At 45.2% G+C, this 15376-nt stretch overlaps 6 protein-coding genes across 6 annotated transcripts; 4 read left to right on the top strand and 2 right to left on the bottom strand.

The window, feature by feature from the left end:
* Positions 1 to 307: 307 nt before the first annotated feature.
* On the top strand, positions 308 to 3124 carry V2V93DRAFT_367486 (glycoside hydrolase superfamily). Its single transcript, XM_066909584.1, has 3 exons — positions 308 to 795; positions 855 to 954; positions 1014 to 3124. The coding sequence occupies exons 1-3, from the start codon at positions 512 to 514 to the stop codon at positions 2814 to 2816; spliced, it is 2187 nt and encodes a 728-aa protein (XP_066766485.1). The 5' UTR covers positions 308 to 511; the 3' UTR covers positions 2817 to 3124.
* V2V93DRAFT_367482 (GRIM-19) lies at positions 3025 to 4033 on the bottom strand. The gene is made up of 4 exons (XM_066909583.1): positions 3869 to 4033; positions 3624 to 3730; positions 3388 to 3558; positions 3025 to 3319 (listed from the first exon to the last, which is right to left on the bottom strand). The coding sequence occupies exons 1-4, from the start codon at positions 3920 to 3922 to the stop codon at positions 3223 to 3225; spliced, it is 429 nt and encodes a 142-aa protein (XP_066766484.1). The 5' UTR covers positions 3923 to 4033; the 3' UTR covers positions 3025 to 3222.
* Positions 4034 to 4177: 144 nt separating this feature from the next.
* Positions 4178 to 10069, top strand: V2V93DRAFT_367478 (Mus7/MMS22 family-domain-containing protein). The gene is made up of 6 exons (XM_066909582.1): positions 4178 to 4444; positions 4497 to 4547; positions 4601 to 4891; positions 4942 to 9241; positions 9303 to 9538; positions 9595 to 10069. The coding sequence occupies exons 1-6, from the start codon at positions 4292 to 4294 to the stop codon at positions 9916 to 9918; spliced, it is 5355 nt and encodes a 1784-aa protein (XP_066766483.1). The 5' UTR covers positions 4178 to 4291; the 3' UTR covers positions 9919 to 10069.
* Positions 10070 to 10281: 212 nt separating this feature from the next.
* V2V93DRAFT_322991 (dynein associated protein-domain-containing protein) lies at positions 10282 to 13320 on the top strand (the record flags this gene model as incomplete). Its single annotated transcript, XM_066907426.1, has 3 exons — positions 10282 to 11246; positions 11309 to 12519; positions 12581 to 13320. The coding sequence occupies 3 exons, from the start codon at positions 10282 to 10284 to the stop codon at positions 13318 to 13320; spliced, it is 2916 nt and encodes a 971-aa protein (XP_066766482.1).
* A 542-nt stretch (positions 13321 to 13862) lies between these two features.
* Positions 13863 to 14444, top strand: V2V93DRAFT_314646 (uncharacterized protein; the record flags this gene model as incomplete). Its single annotated transcript, XM_066907231.1, has 1 exon — positions 13863 to 14444. A coding segment is annotated over one exon (582 nt), but the record flags the coding sequence as incomplete, so codon positions are not given.
* A 116-nt stretch (positions 14445 to 14560) lies between these two features.
* Positions 14561 to 15367, bottom strand: V2V93DRAFT_367475 (uncharacterized protein). The gene is made up of 3 exons (XM_066909581.1): positions 15253 to 15367; positions 15022 to 15191; positions 14561 to 14969 (listed from the first exon to the last, which is right to left on the bottom strand). Exons 1-3 carry the CDS (start codon positions 15314 to 15316, stop codon positions 14724 to 14726), a joined length of 480 nt encoding a protein of 159 aa, XP_066766480.1. The 5' UTR covers positions 15317 to 15367; the 3' UTR covers positions 14561 to 14723.
* Between the last annotated feature and the right edge of the window lie 9 nt (positions 15368 to 15376).

The following is a 15376-nucleotide window of genomic DNA, read 5'->3' as shown; positions in this document are numbered from 1 at the left end:
TTTTGTTTCTTCTCTATGCAATCTACCGGTTGCAAAATGTCTAGAGAAGAGACGTATCTGAAAGCAATACTTGTAAGTCGATTAATCTTCTAATTAGGAAACTTCAAGTAGAAGCAGATTCAACTCAGGGAAAATGCCGAATCGGCAAGCAATACTGTAGCTACTTACAACACATATAGGCTCTATACTGGGCAATTGATCAACAATAGCATAGATCTGTGATATAATTTGATAACTCCATAATTGCAGCCATATTACAATGTTAAATATTTTTCGAATTCTTTTCAGATTATACTAATTAACAAGCTTTATGTAAGGTCGTATTCGGGATCGTATCTATTAGTTAGCTCAGCCGAGACAGGTGCACAGCCAAAGAAGTCCCAAATAGATCACGCCGCGATCAAACACACTAGCCTCTCGCTAGATCGTATTCCTCACGTCTGGCGCCTCCTTACTTTTTCTTTCTATCACTGTTCAGCTTTTAGGCAACGAGTTTAGCAGTCAAAGCAATATGGTATATTCTGTCGAGATTGACAGTGACGGTAATTTCCGCGATCGGAATGATCGCGTTATCACCTTGCGCGGTATCAATCTGGCTGGCGACTCGAAGCTGCCGGCAACGCCTTCCGTTCCTTCTCACATCTCGGACAACTTTTTTGATGGCGACAACGTTTCTTTTGCTGGTAGACCATTTTCCTTAGAGGATGCCGATATCCACTTGGGTCGTATAAAGAGCTGGGGTTTTAATGTAGTGAGATATGTATTTACATGGGAGGCGCTAGAGCATTCCGGACCGTAAGGCGTCCATTCGCATACTTGCAACTATAAAATACTGCTAACTATTGCATCTATAGTGGCATATACGATGATAAATTTGTGCAGAGCACCATCTTGCTACTGCAGAAGATTAAAGAATATGGGTTTTTCTGTTATATGGACCCGCATCAAGACGTCGTAAGTCACGAGATGTTTCGTGTACATTTGTCACTAAATGGCTAACCTCACTCGCGCAGTGGAGTCGTTTCTCTGGTGGATCTGGCGCACCAATGTGGACCCTCTACGCAGCTGGCTTGGACCCAACTTCGTTTGCATATAACGAAGCCGCAATTGTCCAAAATACTTGGCCTGAACCTCTGTCATTCCCGCGAATGACCTGGGCGACGAACTATGAGCGTCTGGCCTGTTTAACTATGAACACGTTATTTTGGGCTGGTCGTGACTTTGCGCCAAACGCTATAATAGACGGCGTGAACATTCAAGAATACTTGCAAAATCATTTTATAGATGCCGTCAAATACCTTGCTCAAGCAATTGCTAGTTCTGGTATCAATGATGGATTTATTCTTGGCTGGGAAACAATGAATGAACCCAATCGTGGATTTCTTGGGTTTTCCGATCTATCGGTGAATCCTGAACACCAGAAGCTTCGTTCCTATACCTGTCCTTCTCCATTCGAGTCTCTTCTTATAGGTACTGGAAGAGCCGTTGAGATTCCTGTATATGAATTCGGTGCATTGGGCGCCTCTAAAGTAGGCACAAAGTTGGTCAATGAAACTCACAGGTCTGCTTGGATACCAGCTGACTATGACGAGTCACGATATGGCTGGAACCGCAGTCCTTCATGGAAAAAAGGCAAATGTATTTGGGCTCAGCATGGCGTATTTGATGATACTAGTGGCCAGCTTCTGCAGCCGGATTACTTTTTGCAATCTTCTGCCGGTCTTGATCTCTCCGAGGAAGGATGGGCAGATGTCTACTATCTTGAACATTGGCACAAATACGTTGATGCTATGCGAAGCATAGACCCGGATGCGATAATGTTTGCTCAGACTCCTGTTTTAGCCATCCCCCCTGACTTCCTTGAGCTGGGAGCTGTCAAGCCTAGAATGGTGTTTACGCCCCACTTTTACGACGGTCTGACTTTGGTTAGAAAACATTGGAGTAGTTACTGGAATGTTGACGTCGTCGGCGTATTGCGTGGGAGGTACTGGTCTCCTGCATTTGCACTTCGATTCGGTGAGCGGTCAATTCGCAACTGTCTGCGCGACCAGTTGAAATGTCTGAAGCAAGAAGGAGTCGAGAAGTTTGGCAAAGGTGTTCCATGTCTTATGAGCGAGATTGGAATTCCATTTGACATGAATGACAAGACTGCTTACGAAACTGGCGATTATGACACTCAGATTCGGGCATTGGATGCTAATATCTTTGCTTTGGAAGGTTCGAAGTTACATCACACATACTGGACTTATGCCGCTTGCAACACACACAAATGGGGGGACCACTGGAACGGGGAAGATTTGAGCTTCTATAGTAACTCTGACGCAGGCTTGCACTCGACCGACTCAACTCAGATGTCCCAATTTACTCTAGCCTCATCATCTTCGAGCTCCCATTTGTCGCTGATGTCAAGCAAAAGGTACAGTCGTCCAGGTGTTTATTCGCTACGCACCGATTACGTTGGCAGTCGTGCCGTGGAAGCATTTGTGCGGGCGTTTCCTCTATTGACTTCAGGTGTGCCTGAAGAATATAATTTTGACATTATGAAGGCTGCGTTTACTATGACAATAGCGGCAGACGATAATTTGGGCAAGGGAATTGCTACTGAGATTCATGTGCCTGATCTTCACTACCCTAACGGCGATTTGCAAGTACAAATCACGTCTGGAAGATGGGAGTTAGATAAGGAGTCTCAGATTCTTTACTGGTGGCACAGAAGTGGTGTTCAAGCTATCAAGATTATCGGCCTTCGAGGTGGTCAGATTATTTCTGCTCACTCCCAAGGCAATATGAAAACGATCTGCTCTCCATGCTCTTAAGCTTATTTACATTACAGCTGGCTACTCAAGAATTAAATATCACTGTCTGATGCGGCGTACTTTTGGTTTGTTTGTGACTTTCGGGTTTCTGGGTTTTCTTCTTTATTTTGTTTGAGGGGCAGATGGGGTTCGGATTTTTTTACAACACGAGCCCTGTAGCTGCTCTAGAATTATTAGACATTTTGTGGTTGTGGTTATTGGATAAAAATAAAGACAGGATATATGACATTTATTCAGGAAGCAGTCATCATTCATCGAACAAGCGCGTATTCGTGCTATGACAGCTTCGCAATTTATATGAGTGCAACGTTTTATTTTCACATATGCGCTAAATTAACCTGTAACCATGCCGTATATCAAACCCAAACTTATCGAAAGCCGACCTTCATCACGTCCAGTGCATCTCTTACGATGCAGCTTCTTTGACATCAACGGACTCGTCAGAGTAAACAAAATAAGCCTTCTTTTGACCTTCAAGGACGGCAAAGGAAGGTATGCGAGCTCTGAATAGCGAGTTATGTTAGTTCATAGCGGTTCAAAACAAAACCCACTGAGAAGACTTTTCACGTACCGTCCATCATTATAGATTGGCTTGTTATCGGCCCAGTCGGGGTGATCCTTCATAAGCTCCCGTTCTCGAGCCTCCAAAGCAGTCGACCTGCGCACAAAATCACGATCAAATTCAGCTTGCAAGAGAGGTAAAAGGTATAATCTCGACCAAGCCTTTTCACGCTGGTACTCTCTGCGTGGAATAATTAGCAGCTTTTTTCGATATGAAGACGGATAAAAGACGAATGATTGATGTACCTTCGTTCCCGGATACCGCGTGTCAGTGGAATACAGCCCAGCAGCGAGATGCCACCCATAATTGCCAGGTAAATAGATGGCCGGAAACCCCGCGATGGCAAGTTACGCTACATGTCATATATCAGAATGCTATGTCTCTTCATTTCTTATGCATCCGCTCTTTGCTCGCTCAGAAGTGATATCAATACACTTTGCGAAGAACATGTCGCGTCTGCAGTATGCACATTATTTCAAGTCGTTCTTACCTTCCATTGAAGAGCTGGGTATCCTCCCTTAGGCGGCAAATCCTGATGCGACATTGTATAAGGATGTTATTCAGCGAAAACGCAACTTCAAAGACCAAACTGCAAAACTGTTGTCGAACAGAACGTTGATCGATACGCACTTCAGATGCGTTCTGAAAGCCAACCCGAACTTTGTAAAGTTGAATCTAAGCCAATCAGACAAAAGAAAATTACATACAGTCATGTGACTAAGAAAGTGTGCTTGTATCACGTGATGTGTGGCTGGAAGGCGCGAGTTGGCAGAGCGACGCGTGGGATACACGCGTTCGAAGAGCCGAATTGCGCAACCTGATAATTGCGAATAGCATAGAAGAGCAGATATACTTTCTTTCGTTTCAAGTCATCAGGGTATTTTGAAATGTATTGGATGCAGCATATACTCAAATGACTTCAATAGATGCGTATGTCTCGGACTCGGAAGACAGTGATGTTTTCAGTCTAGATATCGGCGAGCATCTTTTTGACAACAATGACCGAGGAAATTCTGATCGGGATGAACTTGATTTTTTATCTGAGGCCGTCATGGACAGCTCTATGGTAAGTAGCTGGTGAATTACTACTTTATTTCAGTACTAAGTTGTGTGTCTAGCTGCGAGGGACCGCGAAGGCAAGGAAACAGACTGGAAGACAATACAAGAGAGTAAGTGTGTTCACATTTATTCAATTACGACTAACATGCTGACTGTTCGTAAGAATGCCACTCCTACTACTATAGTTTCGAGACACGTACTGCGGAGTAGCCAAGTGCCGCAATTACCGCAGGATCCGCTTACCAATGGCCACGAGAAAATTTCGCTGGTTAGGAGTCCCACCAGAGCAACGCATGATCCGGGAGGAGTTTCACAAGATTCAGAATTATCATCGTCAAATCAAAGAGAAAAGAGCGAGACCTTAATAATGGATTCAGATTTTTTGCAGGATGCAATGCCGAAACCTGCAAAAGACTCGATTGCATTGCCAGTCAGACACGATAGTTTGACAGCGGTATGTATTTTATAGATCTGAGTCAAGTAGATATCCCTAACGTGTTATAGTCTGCCCTTTCTATATCTTCTCCCGGGGTAAGCGCCCTAGGAAAGAGCTCACAAATGACAGTGTCGGACAGTGCATCGTTGCATGCGGTTACTGCAGAAAGCAGTCGTTGGTCTGTAAAGTCATCGCAGGGTTCGTCTAAGATTTCGCTTCCAGCTCCAGTCCTCCCGGAATTCTCTACATCTCCATCTCCACCGCCTCAAATATCAGAATCCCCTCCTTCTAGCCCACTCTCAGAGCTGTCGTCAATGGAGGAATTTGATATAGGAGAGCTCTTCCACAAAGCCGACGAAGAACGGGAGAAACGAAGAGCAGGAACTCTTGACACAATGAATTCAGAACTAGGAAATAATGTCGATGTTGAGGCACAAATTGTCGCTGATAGCAACCTCTCGACCGAAAATTCAGCTCATACACCAATTGCACCACAGTCCATTGTACCACAGTCACGGTCGGAAAGAGAAAATTTAGACCCTATGGCTATCGTCAATGCCAACGAAAACTCACATCATTTTTTCCGCAAACGTACAGCTCGACAGATCATGCCTTACCGATTTGACCGCCAAATTTACGAGCAGCAATTGAAAAGGCGCGGAATTCAGCCTATCAGAGTGTCTCTTGAAAAGCGTATCAGTAAGGCTGCTGGAGGATATAGCGAGGATTCTCAATTTGAGCCGTCGTCTACACAAGACGGTACTAGCGAGAGTGGTAGTGTGCTCATGTCAACGCAAGCATCGGAGTTGTCTTCTTTGGATGAGAATGACAAAGGTAAGCGATTTTTGCCGAAGCAGAAGGGAGTTAAGCGCAAGTCGTCAGATAGAAATAATGCTGCGCAGTCTGATGCGACCGGTGCTACTAATGACCGAGCCTCCCGCGGTCCGAGCCAGGCACAACTAAATGGTATTGATTCTGCAATGCAAGCCGGTAGCATAACTACAACCTACGCCAGAAGACGACTCACCTCTGTGTCGCATCCGTCGGCAGATTTAACTAGAGACGCTTCAGCGTCTGTAGCCGCGCGTGATGGATCTGCAGTTGATCCAGAAGAAACTCATCCGCTTTCCGGTAATCAACTTTACGCATCTTCTACGGAGCCTTCTGATGAATCAAGCTCAGGCTCGGAATCTGAAGACTCCAGTAATTCCTCTGATTTAGAGCTTGAGCGGCTAAAAAGACGGATACGCGGCGTCCTACCTCCTTCATTTTTGACCTTAGAGAATGCCACCACAAAGAAAACAACACCGCGTCTCTTGCCGTCGCAATTGCATCGTCGCAATGATGAGCTCCGAAAAGGTATTGCTCGGCGCAAAATAGGTTCTTCGCGGCTTCATGACGAAAAATCTCGAAATTTTATTGGTGATAGCTCTGATTCGGATAACGACATTGGCAGTCGAGATTCTAGCGTTCGGCCTGTGTCACAACAATTTCAACGACAATCTACTCCTCGAAATTTATATAATGATTCAGATAGTGATGATATGGAAGTAGCAGATCACATTGATAGAATGGCTAGTAGGTTTGCAAAAACTCCGCGCAGTTCTCAGTCTTCTGTTCGTGCGAGGCGGCCGACAAAGAAGTCTCGTAATTCTTCTGGTGCATGGCGGACAAGTTCAGGAAACAGCCAAAAGAAAAAGCAGAGAAAAAAAGCTAATCATAGACGTCAGCAACCCCAAAGGCGTTTACCTGATATTGGTATATTAGATGCTTTTATTGCATCCCAGCAAGATTTTGCGGACTCTCAATGTAGTTCGCCTCCCCGATTCCTGAAAATTGCTGCTAGAGAGGCCGTGAAGAGACCTGGCTTTGGACGATCTTCCCCATCGCAAAAGCTATTTGACTTTGAAGATTCGGATGACAATGAGACTGTTTCAGATGTACTCCAAAGATGGCGCGAAGGTACCCACGAGGCATTCGAAACGGCCTCTCTATCATTCAAGAGACGAGAGGCCTCAATCAACCCGGTAATAGAAAATATGGCTTCTGAAAAGGCGTCAGCTCCGAAGAGGAGGCTACCACCAGGCGTGATTGCTGTGGTTCCGCCTCCTCCAGGTGTAGTCCAAGTCATGGGTCCACCACTGCTTCCCTTCCGACGGCATCGAACGCTGGGTTACGAAGAAGTTGAGAGTGGAGAGTATGCAATTCGTTGTCGCCGACGAAGGCAGGTGAAGATTGACAGAGTATTTGCTGGCGGTCCTAATCTTGTTCCAGATGATGAATTGAGAAGACATAATTTGCTATCAAAGGCATCGTCGGCATCAACAAAAGAGAGGAAATCGAAAAAACAAACTTTGTTGCCACCTCAGCAGCGTATTCGAAGACCTGTCGACACTCCGACGTTTGTTAACATTGTTGATAATACGGGAGATGAGTTCCCCATTCTTTCTAATAGCCAATCTCCGAAGATGAATGGCGGCCGGGGTGCACATAGAAATGCGCATTCATCTCAAGTGGCTGACAGACCCTCATATGATTTGAATCTACAGCCTTCCAAACAGTATTCAATTAGCGAATTTAACTTCCCCGTGCTCAAATTTTCAGCAACGTTTGATGTGTTTCCTCTACAAGATCAGACGCGATTCAAACCAACGACTTTTGTTGGACAAGGTGGCTTGGATAATGCCCTTCATATGCCCAATATGCAAGAGAATCGTCAAGCAATGCAGCCAATGGATTATTACATTCCTGAGCGTGATTCAGTATTTGTGTGGAAAAGCGTGAACTCAACTCTTTTGTCTGAATTAGAGACAGGATTCGATATGTTAATGGTCTGGGCTTTGAGTGAACAACACAATACAGGACAAATTACAGACCAGCAATTTCGGCAAGCATATGAGTTCTGTTGTTTTTTAGCACGTTACATTCGTTTCAATTTAGTCAACGAGAGCTATGACAGTGTTATAAAATTTGCTGGAGTGATTAAAAGACTGACAGTACGAATAAGTGATTTATTTACACAGTTTCATGGCTATGCCACTAGTTTCTCGCATTTATCATTTTACATGCTTGCCTTTCAGTTGCTGTATATCTATGAAATCTGCGCCATGCTTAAAGAAAATATGGACGACTATTCCCATTTATCTCTTGACCGTGAGTTTGCAAATGTTGGACGTCTTCTGATTCAGGTGCTTTTAGAATATTGCACGAAAGACCTTTACCAATTTATGAGAACTCACAGAAGTCGTCTTGATTTACAAATCGGCCACGATGCATATGTTGTCGAAGTATGGGTCATGTCTATTAACATCATGGACAATGCCAACAAGCTACAGTCTGTTCATATTCCTAGCTTTTGGGAATTACTGTATTCGCTTCTCGACTGCAAATCGCTTGAGAATGCATTCAATGTTGACAAATACGAGAAAATATGGTATGCTACCTTCAGTATATGTCCGTTATATCAATTTGATACAAAAGGAGTTTCAGATGTTCAACGCAGCGTTGCAGATTGGGCAGCAGTTGAAACAATGATGGGAAAGCTTCTCAGCGTTCCGCGCCAAAGCACAACAAGTAATGAATTCAGCTCATATTGCCGAGCAAGTTTCTCGCGCTGTCTTACACTTTCGTTGACATGGAATTGGCCGGGAACTAAAAGTCTGGCGACAATGATGTATCGCTTTTTTGCAGTTCGCAAATTAGAGAACTTGGAGAGCGAGACAAGTACAGGATTTCCAGATTTCTTATTAGACAAAGATCGAACTCTGGAGCTGTCAATGTCTGACACAGTATTCCACATCTTTTTAAAATATCTCGCCAAATTAATCAAAGATACGAGCGAACGCGCGGATGCAAGGAAGGTGTTGCCAGGATTGGTGGGTCTAGTTACCCCGTTAAATGGGCGTCTATATCCCAGGACGATGGAGTTAAAAGTCAGCGACCTTGAAGCTCTCGAGAATAACTATAGTTTGCTTTTGACTTTATTCTGGGCGTCTCCTCGGCATTTGCGTCCTCCAGTGGGTCATCTACGTGATGTTATCATTCTCAGTCAAGCTCATACACAAGCTCGTGTCCTAAGCGTTAAAGCATGGTACTATCTTACCCGTCTTCAATTACATAATGAGCAAGATTGCGAATTATGGGAGACTGGTGAGTGGTATGCCGATTTGATGAGATACGGGTTGGATGATTATTTGCAGCTGGAGAAAGTGGTCAGTGGCATTCCAAGTGAAGAATCTAAACGACGACGAACGAATCTATGGGGTTATGAGGCACTGCTAAAAGATTCGTTGAAGTACGTAAGGTTGCTGATCTGCGCACATAACCTTATCCGTACGCCCGAACAGGCAATCGAGATACTGAAGTGCAGTATGTGTATACAAATTGTTTCAATTTCTATAAATCAGGAGGACTGACATGAATGCTATAGCGCAACTGGGGGAATTATTCAACAATGGCATGAATTTACCCCGCAAAGCCATGATAGAAGGGCTTCAGATAATTAAAGACTTTATCACATTGGCAATTCGGATAGAGCAGACGCCTATACCTTTACAAAGCGACGACGACTCACCAGATAGTTATGCCGATGACAGTCTTGCGTTGTGTATACTCGAGGAAGAAAATCGAGAGTTTCGCAAACAGAAGCGCCAGAAGCTGGGTCAAGTTAGTGATGCTTTTTTTCATTCAGCTTGAACGATGCTAACTCTTCAAAAATCCAGGCTATCATTGACTTAGTTTTTGACCAGATTCATCAGCTCTTGTCTAATCTCATCGGCAATTCACACGATGACCGTATCGATGGTAAGGCAGACGCTGAAGAGGCACTTATAAATTGCACGATCGAGACCTGGGCACAGGTTGCCATGTACATTACTACTGCAAATTTGAAGGATTGGAGTTATTTTCTTGAAGGTCGAGGTGCATGGACTTGGTTTGCTAACACGAGACGGAAAATAGTATTTGAGGAAGTTTGGAAGGAACAAGTGGCCAAAATTAAGGGTCAGCAAAATAATGAAGCAGATTGGATGTATAGTATTGCATAAATATTGATAGGAATTGCATTGGCACGAGACTCGGGTTAAAATTTGCTGAAGCGCTTAAATTCAAATAGTAAACTGGGCTAAGTCGCTAAATTATATTCGGACCACACGCGTTCATCAGAGTAAATAGTAAAATAGTAAGACGCGTCGAGACTTGAGCCGCACCAGTGTTTGCTTGAAAAGTTGCGATACGCGACTGGATATATCCCAAATCGCATATAAAACTATCACTTACTCACTCCCAGTTTATTAGCTGCAAATTATAGTGGGAGCTACCACGAATCCATGGCATCTGATGAAGACCCACCAACATCTGCGCTCGACGGCTCGTCGGTCTCGGTTCAGCCAGGTACAAATGCCTCGGCAATGATAAATTCACGAGAAGTAAGCGGCCTGCAAGCCAAAATTAGACTGTTGGAGAAACAGCGCGAAGGTGATAAAACACGGTTGCTAGATATGGAACTGATGAAGCAGGATCGAGAAAAATTGGAGCGCGTTATAGCTAGGCTTGAAGGTAAGATCAAGCCTATGTTTGACTCGCAGCAAGAACTTCGGGACCAGATTCGGACGTTAGAGGACCAAAAAAGAAAATTGGATGATATGCTTAGAGAGCGTGACGAATTGATTGAACTTCTTACGGTAGATCGAGAGGTTGCTGAGCAAGAAGGAGAAAACCTGAAAGAGGAGCTCGAGGATATCAAATCTAGACTTGAGGAAGCTACTCTTGAAATAGAGATACTGAAAGAAGAGAAAGAATTTTTAAAGGCTTTGGGAAATGGAAATCAACAAGTGTCGACGAGCGACGCAGTCGACAACGCAACATTGCGCAAGCTTGAGGAACAGAATTCGAGACTGAAAGAAGCGCTTATTCGTCTACGAGATCAAAATTCGGAGGAGACTCAAAATCTTCGTTCGGAATTGAAAAGAATCCAGCTCGATTCAGAGATGCTTTCTAATTTGAAAGAAAAGTACGAGTCGGTGGTGAAACAACTACATCGCGCCGAGGAGATCGCAGATAATTTACGCCAGCAGCTTGATGCTGCTTCTGGAGCAGATCAAATGCTTGACGAGCTTACAGTCAAGAATCTGAATTTGGGCGAGCAAGTTGAACAAATGCGAATGTCAATTCAGGATTTGGAAACTTTGAAAGAGATTAACGAGGAGATTGAGACCAGTCATTTGGAGACAGAGAAGCAATTGCAGGATGAAATTGGCTACCGAGATGTCCTCTTGAGAGAGCAAGCGAATAGACTGGCCCAGATTGAAGATTCAAATGCCGATTATGAGTATACTGTTAAAAAGTTTCGAGAACTTGTCACCGCCCTTCAAAGGTATCGCTTGTTATGTGTAGCTGCTCATAAAAAATTTGCACTTGCTAACAGAATTAACTTAGTGATTTGGAACGGCTGCGAGAGGAGAAATCATTGGAGGAGGTTGAATCGTCAGAGATCTCTCGCCGAACTCGCGAAATGTTTGATCTCAACCGCAAACTGCAAGCATCGGCGCAACGGAGCCAGGTAAGGGCAATTGACTTAGAGTTGAGAAGATTAGAGGCACAGGAAGCAATTGAGCATCTGTCTCTAGTCCGATCGTACGTTCCGGACTCCCTGGCTACTATTTCTGAGTCAATAAAGACTCTATTGAGATTTAAACGAATGACATTCAAAGCCGGATTAATTGTGTCAATGCTGAGAGATGTTAGCTCGGCGAATAGCGAATCGGCGATGCGGGTCACGCTATCAACAGATCTATGTGATAAGCTGGCACTGGTGAGGAAGTATTCAACTTGCTTCGCTACGGCTATGAGCCTATGTTCAATATCTGAATTTGAGAACTACGGCGCGGCTGTCAATGCCGAAATTAGCAACGCAGAAGAGGCGCTGGATAAGTGTCTCGCAGGGTTCAAAGATGATACAGACTTTAGTAATGCGAATAAGAATCTGCAGGAGCTTGAGAATGCTATAGAAGTGCTGTCAGAGCTTTACGAATCAAAAAAAATAGATTCGAGCTCTGCAAGATTTGGCGAGATGAAGCACATTATAGCCAAAGAGAGTATTCTGCTTGTAAGAAGCTACATGGATAGCGCAATCTATCTAACTCTGGATCTTGTTTCCACTGTTTTGAGCGAAATTTCTATGGACGAGTTCGATAGTGATTTAGCCAAAAAATCATACGAGGGAGAGTTGATGGGGAGCTTCAGAAGCACGGCTGAGGCATTGATAGCACAGGGGAAAGGGATGAAGGTTCTTGCCGCGAAAGTCACAGCTATCATTGAGGAGAACATTCAACAGTCAAAGTGTCCAAACGAGAAGATTATACGATTGTTAACACAGATTGAAAGCGTGGTTCAAAATATTACGTCCTATATCCGGAATGTAAGTTTTGCGGTGAGTCTGTCTCTGACTCGCGACTCTGATGGAAACCAGAAGGTCGTATTTGACGAGATCCAGGAAATCATGCGGAATGAGATGGATTCCAATCCTGTAATTGCAAGCAGAGAGGCGGGCGGATTCTTTTCTGTCTGCGTAGGGATTATTAAAACTGCAGTTACGCAGCTCGGAGAAGTACTGGGGGCTTTGTCAGGAGCGCAAGGGATCGAGTCGTGTAAGTATTCGATTTGATATGTCTACATCGTTTTGATTTTTGACTTATAAAATGCGGACAGATTCAAAAGTGCCTACTCCGTGGGCAGTCAAAGTTGAAGATTTGAAGCAAGAAGACGGGGAAAATAAGAGGGCTCGTTCACGCGTGCATCAGCTTGAGGAGTCTTTAAATGAAGTTTTGTCTCGCATGCACAGCAAAGAGACAGAACTGGAAGAGTCGGCAATCAAGAACAAGCTGCTAGAGTCGCGGCTCCAGAAGAGCAAAGAACGTCTAGAGCGATTGTCGATTATCGAGAACGAACTAGCAGGACATGTAAAGATCGAAGACAGCCTGAAGGACACGGTTGAAAAGCTAAAGGCGGAGGTGACGATCTTACAAGACGAAATTACGGAGCTAAGACGTGTCGCCGATCAAAGCGCGGGAGCGGCAAGTGAAGTTGAGCGTCTGAAGGGACAAGTTCAAACTGCCAGTGCCGAAGAAGTCGACAGTCTCCATTATCAGATTGCAGCGCTGCAGTCCACGGTGAAATATCTAAGTGTATCGCGGGCTCCCGAGGTCGGCAGCGTAGTCGAGTTCCTGAAGCAGCCGCTACTACCGAAACCTACCAAAGTTGCTAACAGTGATCAGTCCGCGATTCTGGAAAGTTTAGTGAAGCTTACTTTGACATCTGAGGCAGTTTTTGTGCGACCTGGCGAGAACGCACGCGAATGGCGCATCCTGCGAAGTCGCAATGGCTACATGGCATCTAAACAGGCCGCGGCATATCGGCAGCTCGTCGAGCGCGCTCGCTTACTCGCATAACGAAAGATCTGAAAATACGAACACTGCGAACACTGCATGAACACTATGTTAGGAGCTCGAGACTTGTGAAGCTATGGCTGCGCGTGTGGCTTGTCGATGGAAAATTAGGCGAACGGCGTGCGGGGAAATTATTGATGATCCAATCGGGAAAACGATTGGTGAGCAGCCGTCATCGCCCGTCATCGCCGATAACGGCTTGCTGGCTTTATTTGACGAGCACAGTGACCACGGCAGCCTGAGCGCAGCCTGAGCAATAGGAATACCGGTAGGGCAGTGCTTAGGCTGATCAACACCGGTTTGCGAGCAACAGAGGCCGACGTGAGGATGAGCACAGAGCATAGGGCAGCTGATGTGGTGGCTGATGCTGTGGCTTACACGTTCTTTGGGCACAAGGTAAACAGTGGCTGGTGCGGCTTAGTTATTGCCCACGCGACGCTGTTTTGCGCTCACGCTTTCTGCCATTTAAACCCGCGGCTTCCCCGCAACTTTTCTCATTCCCCATGACCGCCTCCACCTGCGTAATGGCCACCGACGTCCTTGCCAGCTCACCGCGCAAACGCGCGCTCTCGCCCAGCCCTGGCAGATTGACTCCAAAACGCTATCGAGCTACGCGTGCAATGTCCCGGCCATCGCTGGTTTCGCCCCTGGCAAATTCTGCCGTCCTATTCGATTCTCCTCCCGCCTGGCCGCTGCACGTCTTTCAGCCTGGAGCAGACGCCTCTGTCCAGATCAGTCCGTCTCAGCTCTTACGAGTGCCAAAGCAGCACTGCACGATCCTCGCCTTCTTTGACGGGTGCGACGACCTTCACGTTCGTGCCGCCGCGAGCCTATCTGGTTTTCATGGTGCCGTCGTATACGCCGTCGCGGTCAGTCCTCCGGCCAGCCGCAACGACCTCACCATTCCCTTACTCTTCGACCCCCGAGCCGCCTTGACTCATCATGCTCGGGCAACACATCCTCTGGGTGGTGGCCTGGTCCCCATGCCGATTCTACTAGTGCTCGACCACCGACTTCGGCGTCGCTCATTTTTGCCCGTCGGCTGCGGCAGGCAAACGACTCGGCCATTGTCTATCGACGATATTAAGTACGTCTTGGAGGATATTATTAAATACATACACCATGAGCATGTTAATGAGCTGTACCTTGACGGCGAAGCTATGGTTTTGGACTGAACGATAGGTGCATTTTTAAGGCGTTTTTTTTCTGGATTCTGAGCATGGGGTGCTTTCATTTTATTTCATATTTATTTCACAGTTGGCTAAAAGGTGCACTAGTAAATTTGTAAATACTACTATCACTTAAAGTCATACAGAATCTTATAATTTGAGTCTCTATTATGATTATAAAATAATCAGCCAATAACGCCTGCCCTTTATTAACCCTTAATGTTGTCCAGGTAGCTTTTAATTTCCATCACTACGTAATAACATCTCTTTTTCCTCTTTGGAGTATAAGTTTGCACCGGCACTTAACGCACCATTCAAAATTTTGTCGTATTCCGCAGCGCTTTTGGGATCAATAGCAGTCTTCTTGCGTAAAGCTTGGAGCTCTTCATAAAAATCTTTGCTCACACTCGCCTTGTAATATTCCAGAAATGCATTCTCGTCTGCTGTTTCTGCATCTGGTACTAAATTTACCGCCACTGGGTTCTAATTTCAGAGGTTAGTACTAGTATGAGTAGACCCTGCGCGGGAAACCTGCCTTCACAATCAGCGATGCCGACTGATCGGCTTGTGCCAATGGCAGCGCATCAGGAAGATCCAAGTCGCTATTACTTCCTTCACTGGAAGAGTCATCATCAGCTGAACTTTCTGTAGCTGATGAGCTTTCCTGCTCTGACTCTGAAGCAGATGACGACTCTGACGAGATATCTATAAGAGGTTGTACAGGTTAGAAAATTGCTCTGACTTTTCTAAATAACCGGTATCTAACCTTTAGTCCGCGTTTTGCGTAGTCTTTTCCGTCTGTGATTCTTATCTGACACGCCTGGGGCCATGTTTATCTCTGCAGCGAAATTCGCTGGTACTCAACGTCTTGAATATTAAGCAGTAGAAGC

Source organism: Kockiozyma suomiensis, assembly GCF_038497685.1.
Source record: "Kockiozyma suomiensis strain NRRL Y-17356 unplaced genomic scaffold V2V93scaffold_5, whole genome shotgun sequence".
Classification (NCBI taxonomy): domain Eukaryota; kingdom Fungi; phylum Ascomycota; class Lipomycetes; order Lipomycetales; family Lipomycetaceae; genus Kockiozyma; species Kockiozyma suomiensis.
This window is presented reverse-complemented; position numbering and strand designations above follow the sequence as displayed.

Bases quoted from the DNA above. Each gene is read 5' to 3' on its own strand.
- V2V93DRAFT_367486 (XM_066909584.1), top strand. From the start codon at position 512: ATGGTATATTCTGTCGAGATTGACAGTGACGGTAATTTCCGCGATCGG. The intron at 796-854 runs GTAAGGCGTCCA...TTGCATCTATAG, and splicing joins GCGCTAGAGCATTCCGGACC to TGGCATATACGATGATAAAT. The intron at 955-1,013 runs GTAAGTCACGAG...TCACTCGCGCAG, and splicing joins TGGACCCGCATCAAGACGTC to TGGAGTCGTTTCTCTGGTGG.
- V2V93DRAFT_367482 (XM_066909583.1), bottom strand. From the start codon at position 3,922: ATGTCGCATCAGGATTTGCCGCCTAAGGGAGGATACCCAGCTCTTCAA. The intron at 3,559-3,623 runs GTACATCAATCA...TATTCCACGCAG, and splicing joins CGCGGTATCCGGGAACGAAG to AGAGTACCAGCGTGAAAAGG. The intron at 3,320-3,387 runs GTACGTGAAAAG...CTCGCTATTCAG, and splicing joins CCAATCTATAATGATGGACG to AGCTCGCATACCTTCCTTTG.
- V2V93DRAFT_367478 (XM_066909582.1), top strand. From the start codon at position 4,292: ATGACTTCAATAGATGCGTATGTCTCGGACTCGGAAGACAGTGATGTT. The intron at 4,445-4,496 runs GTAAGTAGCTGG...TTGTGTGTCTAG, and splicing joins CCGTCATGGACAGCTCTATG to CTGCGAGGGACCGCGAAGGC. The intron at 4,548-4,600 runs GTAAGTGTGTTC...ACTGTTCGTAAG, and splicing joins CTGGAAGACAATACAAGAGA to AATGCCACTCCTACTACTAT.
- V2V93DRAFT_367475 (XM_066909581.1), bottom strand. From the start codon at position 15,316: ATGGCCCCAGGCGTGTCAGATAAGAATCACAGACGGAAAAGACTACGC. The intron at 15,192-15,252 runs GTTAGATACCGG...AACCTCTTATAG, and splicing joins ACGCAAAACGCGGACTAAAG to ATATCTCGTCAGAGTCGTCA. The intron at 14,970-15,021 runs GCAGGTTTCCCG...CTCTGAAATTAG, and splicing joins CGGCATCGCTGATTGTGAAG to AACCCAGTGGCGGTAAATTT.